Source organism: Neoarius graeffei, chromosome 8 (assembly GCF_027579695.1).
Source record: "Neoarius graeffei isolate fNeoGra1 chromosome 8, fNeoGra1.pri, whole genome shotgun sequence".
Taxonomy (NCBI): Eukaryota; Metazoa; Chordata; class Actinopteri; order Siluriformes; family Ariidae; genus Neoarius; species Neoarius graeffei.
The window spans coordinates 49,075,283-49,088,652 of NC_083576.1; the positions used below are offsets into that span (position 1 = coordinate 49,075,283).

Consider the following 13,370-nt stretch of genomic DNA (forward strand, 5'->3'; position numbering starts at 1 on the left):
AACATTAGTTAAACAGATGCTTTTTGCTAATGCTAAAAAATTATATGTTTTCAGTATATTCTTTTTGAAACTTCATGACCAAAAGGAACTTCTGTTTTCCTGTATCTCTCTGTGACTCATGTTCTCAGAAGTCATATTTCTTTTAGCCAGAATAGAAAGCAACAGGAGCTAGATGCATCTGAGTAAAGCAGATTTCATGCACCTATGGCACGCGCATTTCACACATTTTTATGTGCCAGAAATTCCACACATGTAGCATGTCGATTACAGAGCCTGCACAGAACAAGAGTCATTCAAACATATCCTTTGATTCAGTATTTTATTAAAATGGGCAGTTTCTAATCACAGAATTTCGTTTTTTTCCTGTCTTATAGGTGCAAATTGTTTAGGGATCCAATAACTGTCAAAGACAGTGCCAAATATTCATATCCGGCAAACTTGATTAAGGATGTGTCCAATGAGCATAAGGAGATAAATGGTAAAAACAAGGTATGTGCTGTTTGCTGATTACAAAAGTGGTTTTAAATATATATATTTTATAGATCTTTTTGAAGGGTTTCAGGAAGCTGTTTTAGACATGATTTTACTCATCAATCACAATTAAGCTAAGAGGAGATGAATTGAAAGCCAAAGGAGGCAAATCAGCATACATCGGATGCAGAAAGCGACACATTAAACTCTTCTTCAGTATATGTAGCTTGCTCTCCTGATTATATTGAAGTACATTATATACTGAAATGGCAGACATCCCATTAGAGCAACATACCAGGGAACGTTGATAACAAAAATTGCTAACCTTAAACTTGATGAAAAACACGCGTTCGTATATTAGATTCCTCAATGCTTGATCGATATAATATTCCTTTATACTTGATCTATAGTTGATTCAATAATGTTGGAACAATTTAGGTCAAAAACTGAAAATCAAAGCAAATGGTAAGTGTTGTAAAACTCAACCCACGTTACACTGAATGTAAAATTTATGGAAATGAGAAACCCACAAATCATTGTAATTGTGAGTTTGATGCTTACATGTAATAAAGATTTAGGATAATTTTTCTGCTTTCAGAAGATGCACTGTAATCTTACAACATAAATGTCATGCCCTCTGAGGAAACGTTGCAGTACACCACACACAATTGATATGCAAGCCATATTTACCAGCTCTTGGAAATGAAAAGACCATTTTATAGGGTATGACCTGGTGTTTAATGTTAACATGGTCAGATTTAAAAATTAAGATTTGTTGAGAGTGAATTCCTTTTTGACACATGACACAACACATCAGCTTTAAACAACTGAATGGTCGGTTTCTGCTTCAGAATGTGTTGGAACTACAAATGGAGAGAAAGAGCATGGTTTGTGTCCAAGAGTGAGCTGGTTAGTCAGAATGCCTGGCTAAATCATTGAGGATCCTTTGGGTATTTATTGAAATGTAAGCTCAGGCAATATTGAAAATTGGCATTTTTGCTGCAATAGAATACCATATACTTAGAGTAGTTATACCTGGTAATCAACCTAATTAACTATTATAAACAGGTGTATTTTTGTCAGACATCAATTTGTGATTTTCTCAAAATTTCACAAGTGATTTATGTTACTGCAGATCAGAGCCAGAACAGCACAACAGAAACCCTGTTTGGCCTGAAATCCAGTTCCCTGTTTTGTTGATAGACTTACTGGCAATAGTTGTAAAAATACAAACGCGACTTGTTTGTATCCGCTTGTTTGCAAAGCCTTTTCTCGTATATGTCATGTGTAATCAGTCTTGGATACAGCCTAGAACATTTATGTTGAGATATGATGAGACAGCATGTGTTTGAAGTGATGGCTGTATTTTTTTTTTATGGGCGCTATTGAGTCTGCTACTTTGCCAACAACTGAGCTTACTGTTATGTCCAGTAAAATTGCTTCCACTTGTGTGGTGACATTGAACAAATGACATGCAATCCAGGCTATCATTCTTTGCTCTCAGCAGTAGTTTAGGCTTCAAAACTTCATGTGAACAAAAAAAACAGGTACTTTTACTGTGCCTATAGTGATGCATTCATTGAAACTTCACACAGACAGTAACTCAAGCCGAGGATCAAACCCACGATCTGTGAGGCAGCATTGATACCCACTGCACCACCATGTCACCCTATGATTACTTGCTGTAATTTAGGTAGTGTACTGAAACCGTAGTTGAAAAAGTTATGTTCCAAAAATGTGCTGCTTTGTTCACAGATAATAAGTACCCTGGTTGTGAAGGCTAATGTGTCAGGAGTCTATACTTGCAAAGCCAACAATACGATTGGAGAGAGTACAATGATGATTCATTTCTATGTGAATGGTAAGTGACTTATCTTGATGTACAACCCCAATTCCAAAAAAGTTGGGACACTGTGTAAACTGTAAATAAAAACAGAATGCAATAATTTGCAAATCATGGAAACCCTATATTTCATGGAAAATAGTACAAAGACAACATATCAAATGATGAAACTGAGAAAGTTTATTGTTTTTTTTAAGATACAGTATATGCTCATTTTGAATTTGATGCCAGCGACACATTTAAAAAAAGTTGGGACAGGGGCATGTTTAGCACTGTATTGCATCACCTCTACTTTTAGCAACACTTTGTAAACGTTTGGGAACTGAAGAGACCAATTGCTGTAGTTTTGAAAGAGAAACGTTGCCTGATATACAATTTCAGTTGATCAACAGTTCTGGGTCTCCTTTGTTGTATTTTGCACTTCATAATGCACCAAATGTTTTAAATGGGAGACAGGTCTGGACTGTAGGCAGGCCAGTTTAGCACCCGGACTCTTCTACTATGGAGCCATGCAGTTTTAATATGTGCAGAAAGCGGTTTGGCATTGTCTTGCTGAAAGAAGGAAGGCTTGCCCTGAAAAAGATTTTGTCTGGATGGAGGCGTATTGCTCTGAAACGTGTTTATATCATTCAGCATTAATGATGCCTTCCCAGATGTAAAAGCTACCCATGTCATGTGCATTAATGCTGGCTTTTGAACTGTGCACTGATAACAAGCCGGATGGTCCCTCTCCTCTTTAGTCTGGAGGACGTGGTATCCATGATTTCTAAAAAGAATTTCTACTTTTGATTCATCAGACCTCGGGACAATTTTCCACTTCGCCTTAGTCCATTATAAATGAGCTTGGACCCAGAGAAGGTGGTGGTGTTTCTGGATACTATTTATATATGGTTTTAACTTGCATTTGTGGATGCAGTAATGAACTGTTTTCACAGATGATGGATTTCTGAAGTGTTCCTGAGCCCATACAGTGGTTTCCACTACAGACACATGTCTGCTTTTAATGCATTGTTGCCTGAGAGCCTGAAAATCACAGGCATCCAATGTCAGTTTTCAGCCTTGTCTCTTGCATACAGAGATTTCTCCAGATTCTCTGAATCTTTTAATGATATTATGTACCACAGATGATGCGATTCCCAAATTCTTTACTATTTTATGTTGAGCAACGTTATTCTTAAATTGTTGCACTGTTTGCCCACGCAGTCTTTCACAGAGCGGTGAACCCCTCCCCATCTTTACTTCTGAGAGACTCAGCCTCTCTGGGATGCTCTTTTTATACCCAGTCCTGTTACTGACCTGTTGCCAATTAACCAAATTAGTTTATTTTTAGCATTACACAACTTTTTCAGTCTTTTGTTGCCCCGTCCCAATTTTTCTGAAACGTGTTGCTGAGATCAAATTCAAAATGAGCATGTATTTTCAAAAAACAATAAAATTTCTCAGTTTCAACATTTGATATGTTGTCTTAGTACTATTTTCGATGAAATATAGAGTTCCCATCATTTGCAAATCTTCACATTCTGTTTTTATTTATGTTTTACACAGTGTCCCAACTTTCTTGGAATTGGGGTTGTACTGTAGTATGGCTTTCTAGGAACAACAGATTTTTTTTTTTTTAAACTGGTCCATGTTGGTTTTTGTAGTGTGGTTAAGAACAGTGGTATGTGTGTCATAAATCATAGGCATAAATAAATAAATATTCACAAACATTATATGAATTATATGGCCATTTCATTTACAGTATACAGACTTATACATACACAATACATGGCTTAGTACATCTCATCTCATTATCTCTAGCCGCTTTATCCTTCTACAGGGTCGCAGGCAAGCTGGAGCCTATCCCAGCTGACTACGGGCGAAAGGCGGGGTACACCCTGGACAAGTCGCCAGGTCATCACAGGGCTGACACATAGACACAGACAACCATTCACACTCACATTCACACCTACGGTCAATTTAGAGTCACCAGTTAACCTAACCTGCATGTCTTTGGACTGTGGGGGAAACCGGAGCACCCGGAGGAAACCCACGCGGACACGGGGAGAACATGCAAACTCCACACAGAAAGGCCCTCGCCGGCCCCGGGGCTCGAACCCAGGACCTTCTTGTTGTGAGGCGACAGCGCTAACCACTACACCACCGTGCCGCCCCGGCTTAGTACATGCAGAAATGTAATCTGTGCACACCCACACTGGATTTTGTGCATTTAGGATGTGGGTATTAATTGAAACCACATCACTGTGCAGCATTGCAGATTAGAGAACCAAAAATTACAAAATGTGCCAACTGACAGCTGATATTCTGTAAAGTGTGGAGTTCCACTTCCTGAGAGCACTGTACTTTTGGCAGAATAGTTTGTTTAATTTTCCTAAATGCTTTGTGAATCACTCTTGTAGACAGCTGAACAAGTTCAAATGTTCTTGAACTGAACAGTGGTGGGTTTCCCAAAAGCCTGTTAATGCTAAGAGCATCTTAACTACGAGAGAGAGTGTGTCCATTGTGCTGCCCGCTCTACCATTTAACGATGATCTTTGTGCTCCGATGCTTTTGGGAAACTTGGCACAGGAGGGCTATGTAATTGAGCATACATCAGCTGTGTACACTAGATTAGAACAATGAGGAAGAATTAAGTATATCCCTTCGGACATAATGTGTACAATTGTACACATGAAGTTCCATAGCATTTTTCCTTGTGTCTGAAGGGGATATTGTATAACAGACAGACATCGGCCAAGTGGAGTTAGAACACTAAAATAGAAATGGGACAAGTTGAAGCAGTTACTGAAATTAGGCTGTAGGGGACCAGAGGAGAATATAATGGCCTAGAGAATGTGCTGTGCCAAGGTGGGGATGATTCTGACCACAGGAATGCTGGTGAGAGGGACCGAATTGTAATAACAGCTGTGTTCTCTTACGGAACTCGAGACGCTCTCCAGCACTGTGAATAAACAAGCGTGTTCCAGCTCCCCTGAGGCCTGGCCTCAGTCTGGTTCCTATTGTAGCTGCTTCAGGTCGGCCATCTCTGCCGCCTTCCGCCAACAACCTGCTTCCAATTAGTAGTGATGAAACAGGAAATAACTGCACATTTAACATTCAGTAACGGAGATGTGCAGCTTTGTGTGCTAGTGTGGGACAAAGTATGCACACGTCTGATCACCACTTCTAGGATAGTATATGTAATGTGAATATTGTCATATATTTTCTTATCAGGGATCTTCAATTGTGCAAAAATCATGCTGGTCTTTTTTTTTCCCAATATACGATTTCCCAATGAAATCTTCCTTCTTCTGTTGTCTTCTAGATCATCCTCAGTCTTTTGAGGTCAAACCCTTGACAGCCGCTGAGGGGGATGATGTCAGTCTGATTTGCCAGGGCACACGGTTCCTCTATGATAGGCTGAACTGGTATGATTCACAGGGCCACCTGGTTCAGGGTGACAGATCTATCCAGATCAGTCCTTATTCTGTCTCCCTGTCACTCAGACTGAAGAATGTTTCTAGGAACCACACAAATGAATATGCGTGCCGAGCAATCAACCTCATTAGCAAAAATGTGGTCAATGCAACTTCTAACTTAATCGTTGATGGTGAGTTACTTTTATTAAGCCAAGAGCCTATTTATCATCTGCTTTCCATATCTGCATTCATTCATGTATCCTATAATGAAATTATGGCATTTCCCATTTTTGATATAAGGCTAATTCTGTCACAAGTGCATATGAAGCTTAAACATTTTGAATGTGACATATTTGTTATAGTCTGAAAATAGATGTATCTCTCTTATTCAGTTTGTTTACTGTCTAATTATTTGTACAGAGAGGAGAGCTCCCTGGCTAACACAGAACTTGACCAGTCAGGATGTGAACAGCAGTAGCACTCTGACCCTAGAATGTCTGGCCCATGGTGTGCCACCTCCATTTATTAAATGGTACAAAGACAAGATTCCCATCACAGAAGGGCCAGGTAAAGATGAACTGCTATTCAGGTTTGCTTAAATGTCACATTGTTTCATCACAATCAAAATAACTGAAACTTTTTTTTAATTTATGAATGTAATAATTCATGATTTAATGAATACATTTATATGCAAGCACACACCAAATGACTTATGTTACTGTAGTAAGTACTAAATTGTATTAAAAGACATTTTAATTGATATTACAATTAAAGAGAGCAATACACTGTTTTATTCTTTAAGTGATATAAAAAATCCCTACAGGAATTACTCTGAAGGACAATGGGGTCCTGATCATCCAGAGGGTGAAGAAAGAGGATGAGGGCATGTATGAATGTGAGGCCAATAATACTAAAGGTGTGGCAACCTCTAGTGCAGTCATCACTGTACTGGGTGAGTATTAAATCAGCTTCCCATTTCTTATAACCAGTGCCCGGTACAATGTAATTGCAATCAGTCAGTCAGTCTGTCAGTCAGTCAGTATGTGTGGTACTTCAAGTAAGTCAGTGCAAAAGTGCAAGTTATTTTTAGAATTTTTATGCCAACAACACAATCTGTGATGTGCTGAAATCCCATTAGAGCTTCTCTCTATACTCCCATGTATTCATGTGAATAGGACAGAGAACTTTAGTCAAACATCAATATTTAATCTATCCCATGAGATAGAGTCTGATGTTTCTGGGAATGCCATACAAATTCCAAGGCATTTTTTATGATAGGGGTTGCAGAGAAGGTCCCTCACTTGGGAGCTGACCTCTGCGCTATCAGCAAGGAGCTTCACTAATGACTGGTAGAATGGCTTCTTAAAGTAGCAAAGGGCTTGAAACTTGAAACACTCTAAGGGAAGACAAATGACCAGTTACAGTGCCCAGTACGGCACAACGCAGCTTCTACTGAGTGTGTCCATTGAAATTATCCCATAGGCAGTCGCTAATGTTGTCTTCTGTTTTCTTAGGGGCAAAAGGTGTTTGGTGTAATCAAGTGAATGAATTTGGGATATTTGTGTGTCTGCTTCAAGCTTATCCAAAACCAAATAGAGCAGGAAATGTGCTTTCATTGCTTTATTGTTTGTTTCATGTCTTTTGGAAAAAGAAATTCCTCATGGATTAGGTGGTATGCTGACTGTTGAATTTTTCTGTAACTGATCACAGAGCGTAGACTATGCAATAAATGAGGAAGTGTGCTCTCCAGAAATAAACAATGCACGAACAGTGACATGTGCTTGCATAAACAAATTGTATACAAAATTAATTAAAACAAAACGACAATAAAGTAAATATAGTTGGAAAGTGCCTCAGGGAGCTGACTTACGAACAGCAGTTTAACCACTGGTATGTGCTTTTGTCTAACTTCAGGCGATGAAGGCAAGCCGAATATTGAGGTGATCATCCTGGTGTGCACAGGAGCTGCTGCCACATTCCTTTGGATCATGCTCATTCTCTTCATCCGTAAGCTGAGAAAGGTAATGAATACAGTATGGCTTTAAATTGTTAGAAAACCACTGCTTTGCCTTTATAATCACAAGTTTTGAAAACTGAGAATTTCTAAAAATATCTGTAGGCTGCAAATCTGTTTCCATTTCTGTAATGGAAAACATTTAATCAGCATTTTTTTCTTTTATTTAACTGAGTAAGCAGTTTTATGTTATTGCTTTCTTACATGACAACTCGTAATAATAACTCTTCAACAGAAATGAAAATATCATGCAATGGAATGGAATTTGTGCTCTCTTCTCATTATGATAACAATTATTCAGTCAAACCCTAAAGGAATATTAAGTAAAACCTCTCTTTCAATTTAGCCAAGTTCTGCAGATCTAAAGACAGGCTACCTGTCCATCATCATGGATCCTGACCAGATGCCTCTTAATGAACAGTGGGATCGTTTACCTTATGACAGCAGCAAATGGGAGTTCCCTAGAGACCGCCTCCGACTAGGTGAGTTTTATTCATGAATTGGTTCTAGCATTAAAAATGCCTAGAAAAACCCCAGGAATAAGTGAGTCATTCTAAATGAGTCAAATACTGAATAAATTCTCAGTATGGACATGATTATGCATGCATAATGTCTGGCTTTTCAGCAAAAAAGTATTGTACCATTATTTCTCAGTGACCCATGTTTGTCATACCTTCTTGAGTAACCTATAAATTCCCTGTGGAGAGCGAGAGATGTGGTCCCAAGCTCTGCAGATTGTTTTAATTACAGGCCCATATCTTTACTGACAGGACAAGCAGCTTGATTTATGATCCTCAAGGTAGGACAAAGTAAACAGACAAACCCTCTCTCTCTCTCTCTCTCTCTCTCTCATAAAGGTAAAACTTTGGGCCATGGCGCTTTTGGAAAGGTTGTAGAGGCTTCTGCATTTGGCATAGACAAGTTCTCCACATGCAAAACAGTTGCTGTTAAAATGCTGAAAGGTAAGTTAATGAGAAATCATTGGTCCTGAACTTTTAAACCAATCTATGCTATCAGATGCCCAGATCAGATGTTTGAACTCTTGCATTATCTTATCATCTCTTTCTGTTGAATTTGTGTCCCACAATGTGAACAGTCATCTCATCTCATATCTCATCTCATATCTCATATCTCATCTCATCTCATCTCATCTCATCTCATCTCATCTCATCATCTCTAGCCGCTTTATCCTGTTCTACAGGGTCGCAGGCAAGCTGGAGCCTATCCCAGCTGACTACGGGCGAAAGGCGGGGTACACCCTGGACAGGTCATCACAGGGCTGACACATAGACACAGACAACCATTCACACTCACATTCACACCTACGGTCAATTTAGAGTCACCAGTTAACCTAACCTGCATGTCTTTGGACTGTGGGGGAAACCGGAGCACCCGGAGAAAACCCATGCAGACACGGGGAGAACATGCAAACTCCACACAGAAAGGCCCTCGCCGGCCACGGGGCTCGAACCCAGGACCTTCTTGCTGTGAGGCGACAGCGCTAACCAACAGTCATGTCTCCAGATATTAATTATTTGTATTAGATTTACATTTATAACAGGAATCCGTCATGGCTAGATTATTTTGCTCTTACACAAAACCTTTCACGTCACAAGATAGATGCAGAAATAATTAACAGCTATGTTGGGGGGTTCGTACATAAGGTTTGCATCTGAGGACCCAGATGTTAAGAATGATAGTGTGCAGATATGAAACTTTGACACAGGTTAAAAAATGTCAGGTCTAATTGTGACGTATGTGCAACTATTCATGTACACTTTCATTAGGGAACCTCAAGCAGATGTTTTGAAATCATCCTGAGCCTAATATGGTTACATCCCCACTTTGGATTTATGACCACATTTTTATTGCTTTAAAAAACAACAACAACTAGTGTGTACAAACCCCAGTGAGAGGAGACAACCAGGCCATACCTTCAGCTATTGGCTTGACATACAATTTTGTAAACAAATCACTAAAGATTTACATGAAGAATGGAGATGAAAATGAATATTTATAACGTTAAAAGGGACTGCGTTACTTGTGACTGGTCAAAATATCTATGACATAGACAACTGTTTGTGGAGGGTATCAGCTCCTCTGAAAATGCAGTGTTTGCATATCCAGTGATGGACTTGTGTGATGATGATAAATCAGAGTACGCTAGATACATAATTCCACAGGTGTCACATTATCAATCCTCCTCTAACATTAATCACTAGGAGAGAGAGGCTGTACGGATGATGTTTCATGAACCCTGGGTCACTTTCTAATTGAAAGCAGCACACTTTCTTAAAATCCCAGTGTGTTTTGAAATACAATACAATTCCAGATTACTGAATCTAATCATTTCATGAAACATCCATACAACAAATTTGTTAGAGAATGTAAAGCATAAAGGAAGATGCAAAAGAACATTTTTGTCCCCAATGTTATTATTGTAAGTCAAATTAACTTCAGAAATAGAACTGAATACAATTCTTTTTAATGGAAGTCCGTATGAGGGACTACCTGTCTTTTGTTTGTATTTCTGCTTTTCTGTGACATTTTGATGGAGGGCGGCACGGTGCTGTAGTGGTTAGCGCTGTCGCCTCACAGCAAGAAGGTCCGGGTTCGAGCCCCGTGGCCGGCGAGGGCCTTTCTGTGTGGAGTTTGCATGTTCTCCCCGTGTCTGCGTGGGTTTCCTCCGGGTGCTCCGGTTTCCCCCACAGTCCAAAGACATGCAGGTTAGGTTAACTGGTGACTCTAAATTGACCGTAGGTGTGACTGTGAGTGTGAATGGTTGTCTGTGTCTATGTGTCAGCCCTGTGATGACCTGGCGACTTGTCCAGGGTGTACCCCGCCTTTCGCCCGTAGTCAGCTGGGATAGGCTCCAGCTTGCCTGCGACCCTGTAGAACAGGATAAAGCGGCTACAGATAATGAGATGAGATAAGATTTTGATGGAGTTACACCATAGAAATCTTGACATGTTTAAAAACCACACCCTTATTCCTGACCCTTTGGCCTCTAATGGTCACCATGTTCGTGTGCTTGACAAGCATTTCTGACCCTGGTAATATGTGCAGTTCTGTCAGCAAATTTCAGCTTTTTCCTTATATAAATCTTTCATACACTGGCATCAATATTGATAATTCAGTCAGATGTTGATTTTAGTATGTATTATGTGATTATTATCAGTTTAGAAGCATTTTTAATGACACGTTCTCAAGCTATCCATTTATGTGTTTAAAAAGATGATTATAGGTAATTTTACTTACACAGTGTGGGGTAAATAAACACCACATTTATTGCAGCGATACAAATTTTAAATAGGCCTTTTGACGATAGATCCGCTGATCCACATATTTATTATTATATTAATGCATGAAGCTCCATCTCATTTATCTACTGCAGATTATAAACTACAGACAAATCTGTTGCCATCAAAAGTCAAAATACAGATCATCAGTCATTTAAAGAAAAAAGAAACCTTTATTTGTCACATGCACACTTCAAGCACAGTGAAATTCATCCTCTGCATTTAACCCATCTGAAGCAGTGAACACATGCACACACACCCAGAGCAGTGGGCAGCCCATAGCACCCAGGGAGCAGTCAGGGGTTCGGTTCCTTGCTCAAGGGCACCTCAGTCCAAGGTCGTCCCACGTCAACCTAACTGCATGTCTTTGGATTGTGGGGGAAACCGGAGCACCCGGAGGAAACCCACGCAGACACGGGGAGAACATGCAAATTCCACACAGAAAGGCCCTCGCCGGCCGCTGGGTTCGAACCCGGAACCTTCTTGCTATGAGGAGACCGTGCTAACCACTACACCACCGTGCTGCCCACTACCAGAACTACCAGAATATGGGTGTGCTGCTGTCAGAACAGCTAATTGACTGTTTTATTCTGAATCTGAATTAAAATCAGCAAGCATTTCACTGGCCAAGTAAGATTTCACTGATAATCCCTTTTTTCTCTTTCTCCTGCCATGTATAATAGGAGGAGCTACAAATAGCGAATGCAGAGCTCTTATGTCTGAACTGAAGATATTGATTCATATTGGTCACCATCTCAATGTTGTCAATCTACTGGGAGCCTGCACTAAGCAAGGAGGTGAGAATGTTGGGACTAGTGCTCAGGTCCTAATTTGAGCTGTTTGTTAGAACAAACATCACCATTATGTACAATTCATTGCTTGTTTCAGGCCCATTGATGATCATTGTGGAGTACTGCAAATATGGGAACCTTTCTAACTACTTGAGGAGCAAGAGAGGAGACTTTGTGGTTTATAAAGTAAGTAGAAGAATTCAGAATTAACTTTATTGGCCAAGTTCACTTATACTGTATGTACTAGGACTTTGTCTTGGTAGACAAAACTCTACTTTGATGAATGAATAACACAGTGACACAACTGTCTTTTATGCTCATTGATGTATATTTCTCTGATCAGTCTCAGGATGGCAAAGCACTGCTGCCAAGCTCAGGGTGCGAACTAAGTGAGCTCCTTAAGCGTCGGCTGGAGAGTGTGGCTAGTACAGGAAGCTCAGCCAGCTCAGGCTTCATTGAAGATAAGAGCTACTGCGACTCAGAGGAAGAAGAGGAAGGTAGTGGCTGAATGTCTTCCTTCCCCTCCTACAGTCATACCCTCTCACCTCCACCCCACCCTGTTTGCTCCAAAGACTCCTTTGATTGTTTTTGTCCATTTCAATTTGATAGGATACTTCCTCTGGGATACATAAATACAACTTATATTTATTGCGACCGACTGTCGCCTGCATAGAGCTTGTTGGGTTTTTTTTTTCATTTCCTGCCTCAGACACAAGCTAATGTGTTCCTGGTATTCCATATTTTGTCTGTTATTAGGGGTACTGATAGACTGTTTATCCAGGTAGAATGGAGGAAGGGTCAAACACCCCACCCAACTCCCCCCCCCCCCAAAAAAAAACACCACCACCATCACACCAGAGGTTCACTGACAAGCTATTTTAAACAACATCTAAAAATAAGTGCCAAATCTTTTGGCTATATTTACAACTTAAGGAAGCATCTGAGGAAAACAACTCAAAGTTCAAGACAAACATACAAGCTTAGCAGGAAATGTTTATCTTCTGCATATTGTCAGTGGGTAGAGAAGGCCTTGTAAAGACTTTATAAGACGTCTTATGATCCTACAGTGGTGGGAAATGGGTGGTTTTTTTTAATTTGTTGCTGATTTTGTTTTACTATTTCACACAGAATCTGAAGATTTGTATAAGAGAGTGCTAACACTAGAGGACTTAATTTGCTACAGCTTTCAAGTGGCCAAAGGCATGGAGTTTTTGGCTTCACGAAAAGTAAGTTTTAATTTAATTGCTGCCCTAAGTTGCACAGATAATTCACGACTCCAAATCCTGCTTGTCAGACAGGTTGGTGTCTGATGTTCGTTGCTTTTATTTTTTCTTCTGTACATCAAAAACCCAAGTGTTCTGCTGAGTCCAGTTAGACAATATACAGTTTGTCTCAGTACTTCTTTTTAATTTCAGTGCTTCTAATTCCCTTTACTGCACACATATAAACGTGTACAGATATGTTCACACACAAACAGGGCAAATTCACAAATGTAATATAAAGATTAGTTTTTGTTTGCGGGACCTGTGATACTCCTCATGTGACTGTTATTGT

General features: G+C 39.8%; 1 protein-coding gene across 1 annotated transcript in view; it reads left to right on the top strand.

The window, feature by feature from the left end:
* The window catches only part of kdrl (kinase insert domain receptor like), a 79,322-nt gene that overhangs the window by 35,802 nt on the left and 30,150 nt on the right, over window positions 1-13,370 (top strand). The window contains exons 11-22 of the mRNA XM_060927749.1: window positions 375-489; window positions 2,227-2,332; window positions 5,619-5,903; window positions 6,133-6,279; window positions 6,536-6,664; window positions 7,627-7,733; window positions 8,073-8,208; window positions 8,584-8,688; window positions 11,709-11,822; window positions 11,914-12,002; window positions 12,160-12,313; window positions 12,945-13,042. Coding sequence (XP_060783732.1) covers window positions 375-489; window positions 2,227-2,332; window positions 5,619-5,903; window positions 6,133-6,279; window positions 6,536-6,664; window positions 7,627-7,733; window positions 8,073-8,208; window positions 8,584-8,688; window positions 11,709-11,822; window positions 11,914-12,002; window positions 12,160-12,313; window positions 12,945-13,042 — 1,585 coding nt within the window. The remainder of the gene's footprint in view (window positions 1-374; window positions 490-2,226; window positions 2,333-5,618; window positions 5,904-6,132; window positions 6,280-6,535; window positions 6,665-7,626; window positions 7,734-8,072; window positions 8,209-8,583; window positions 8,689-11,708; window positions 11,823-11,913; window positions 12,003-12,159; window positions 12,314-12,944; window positions 13,043-13,370) is intronic.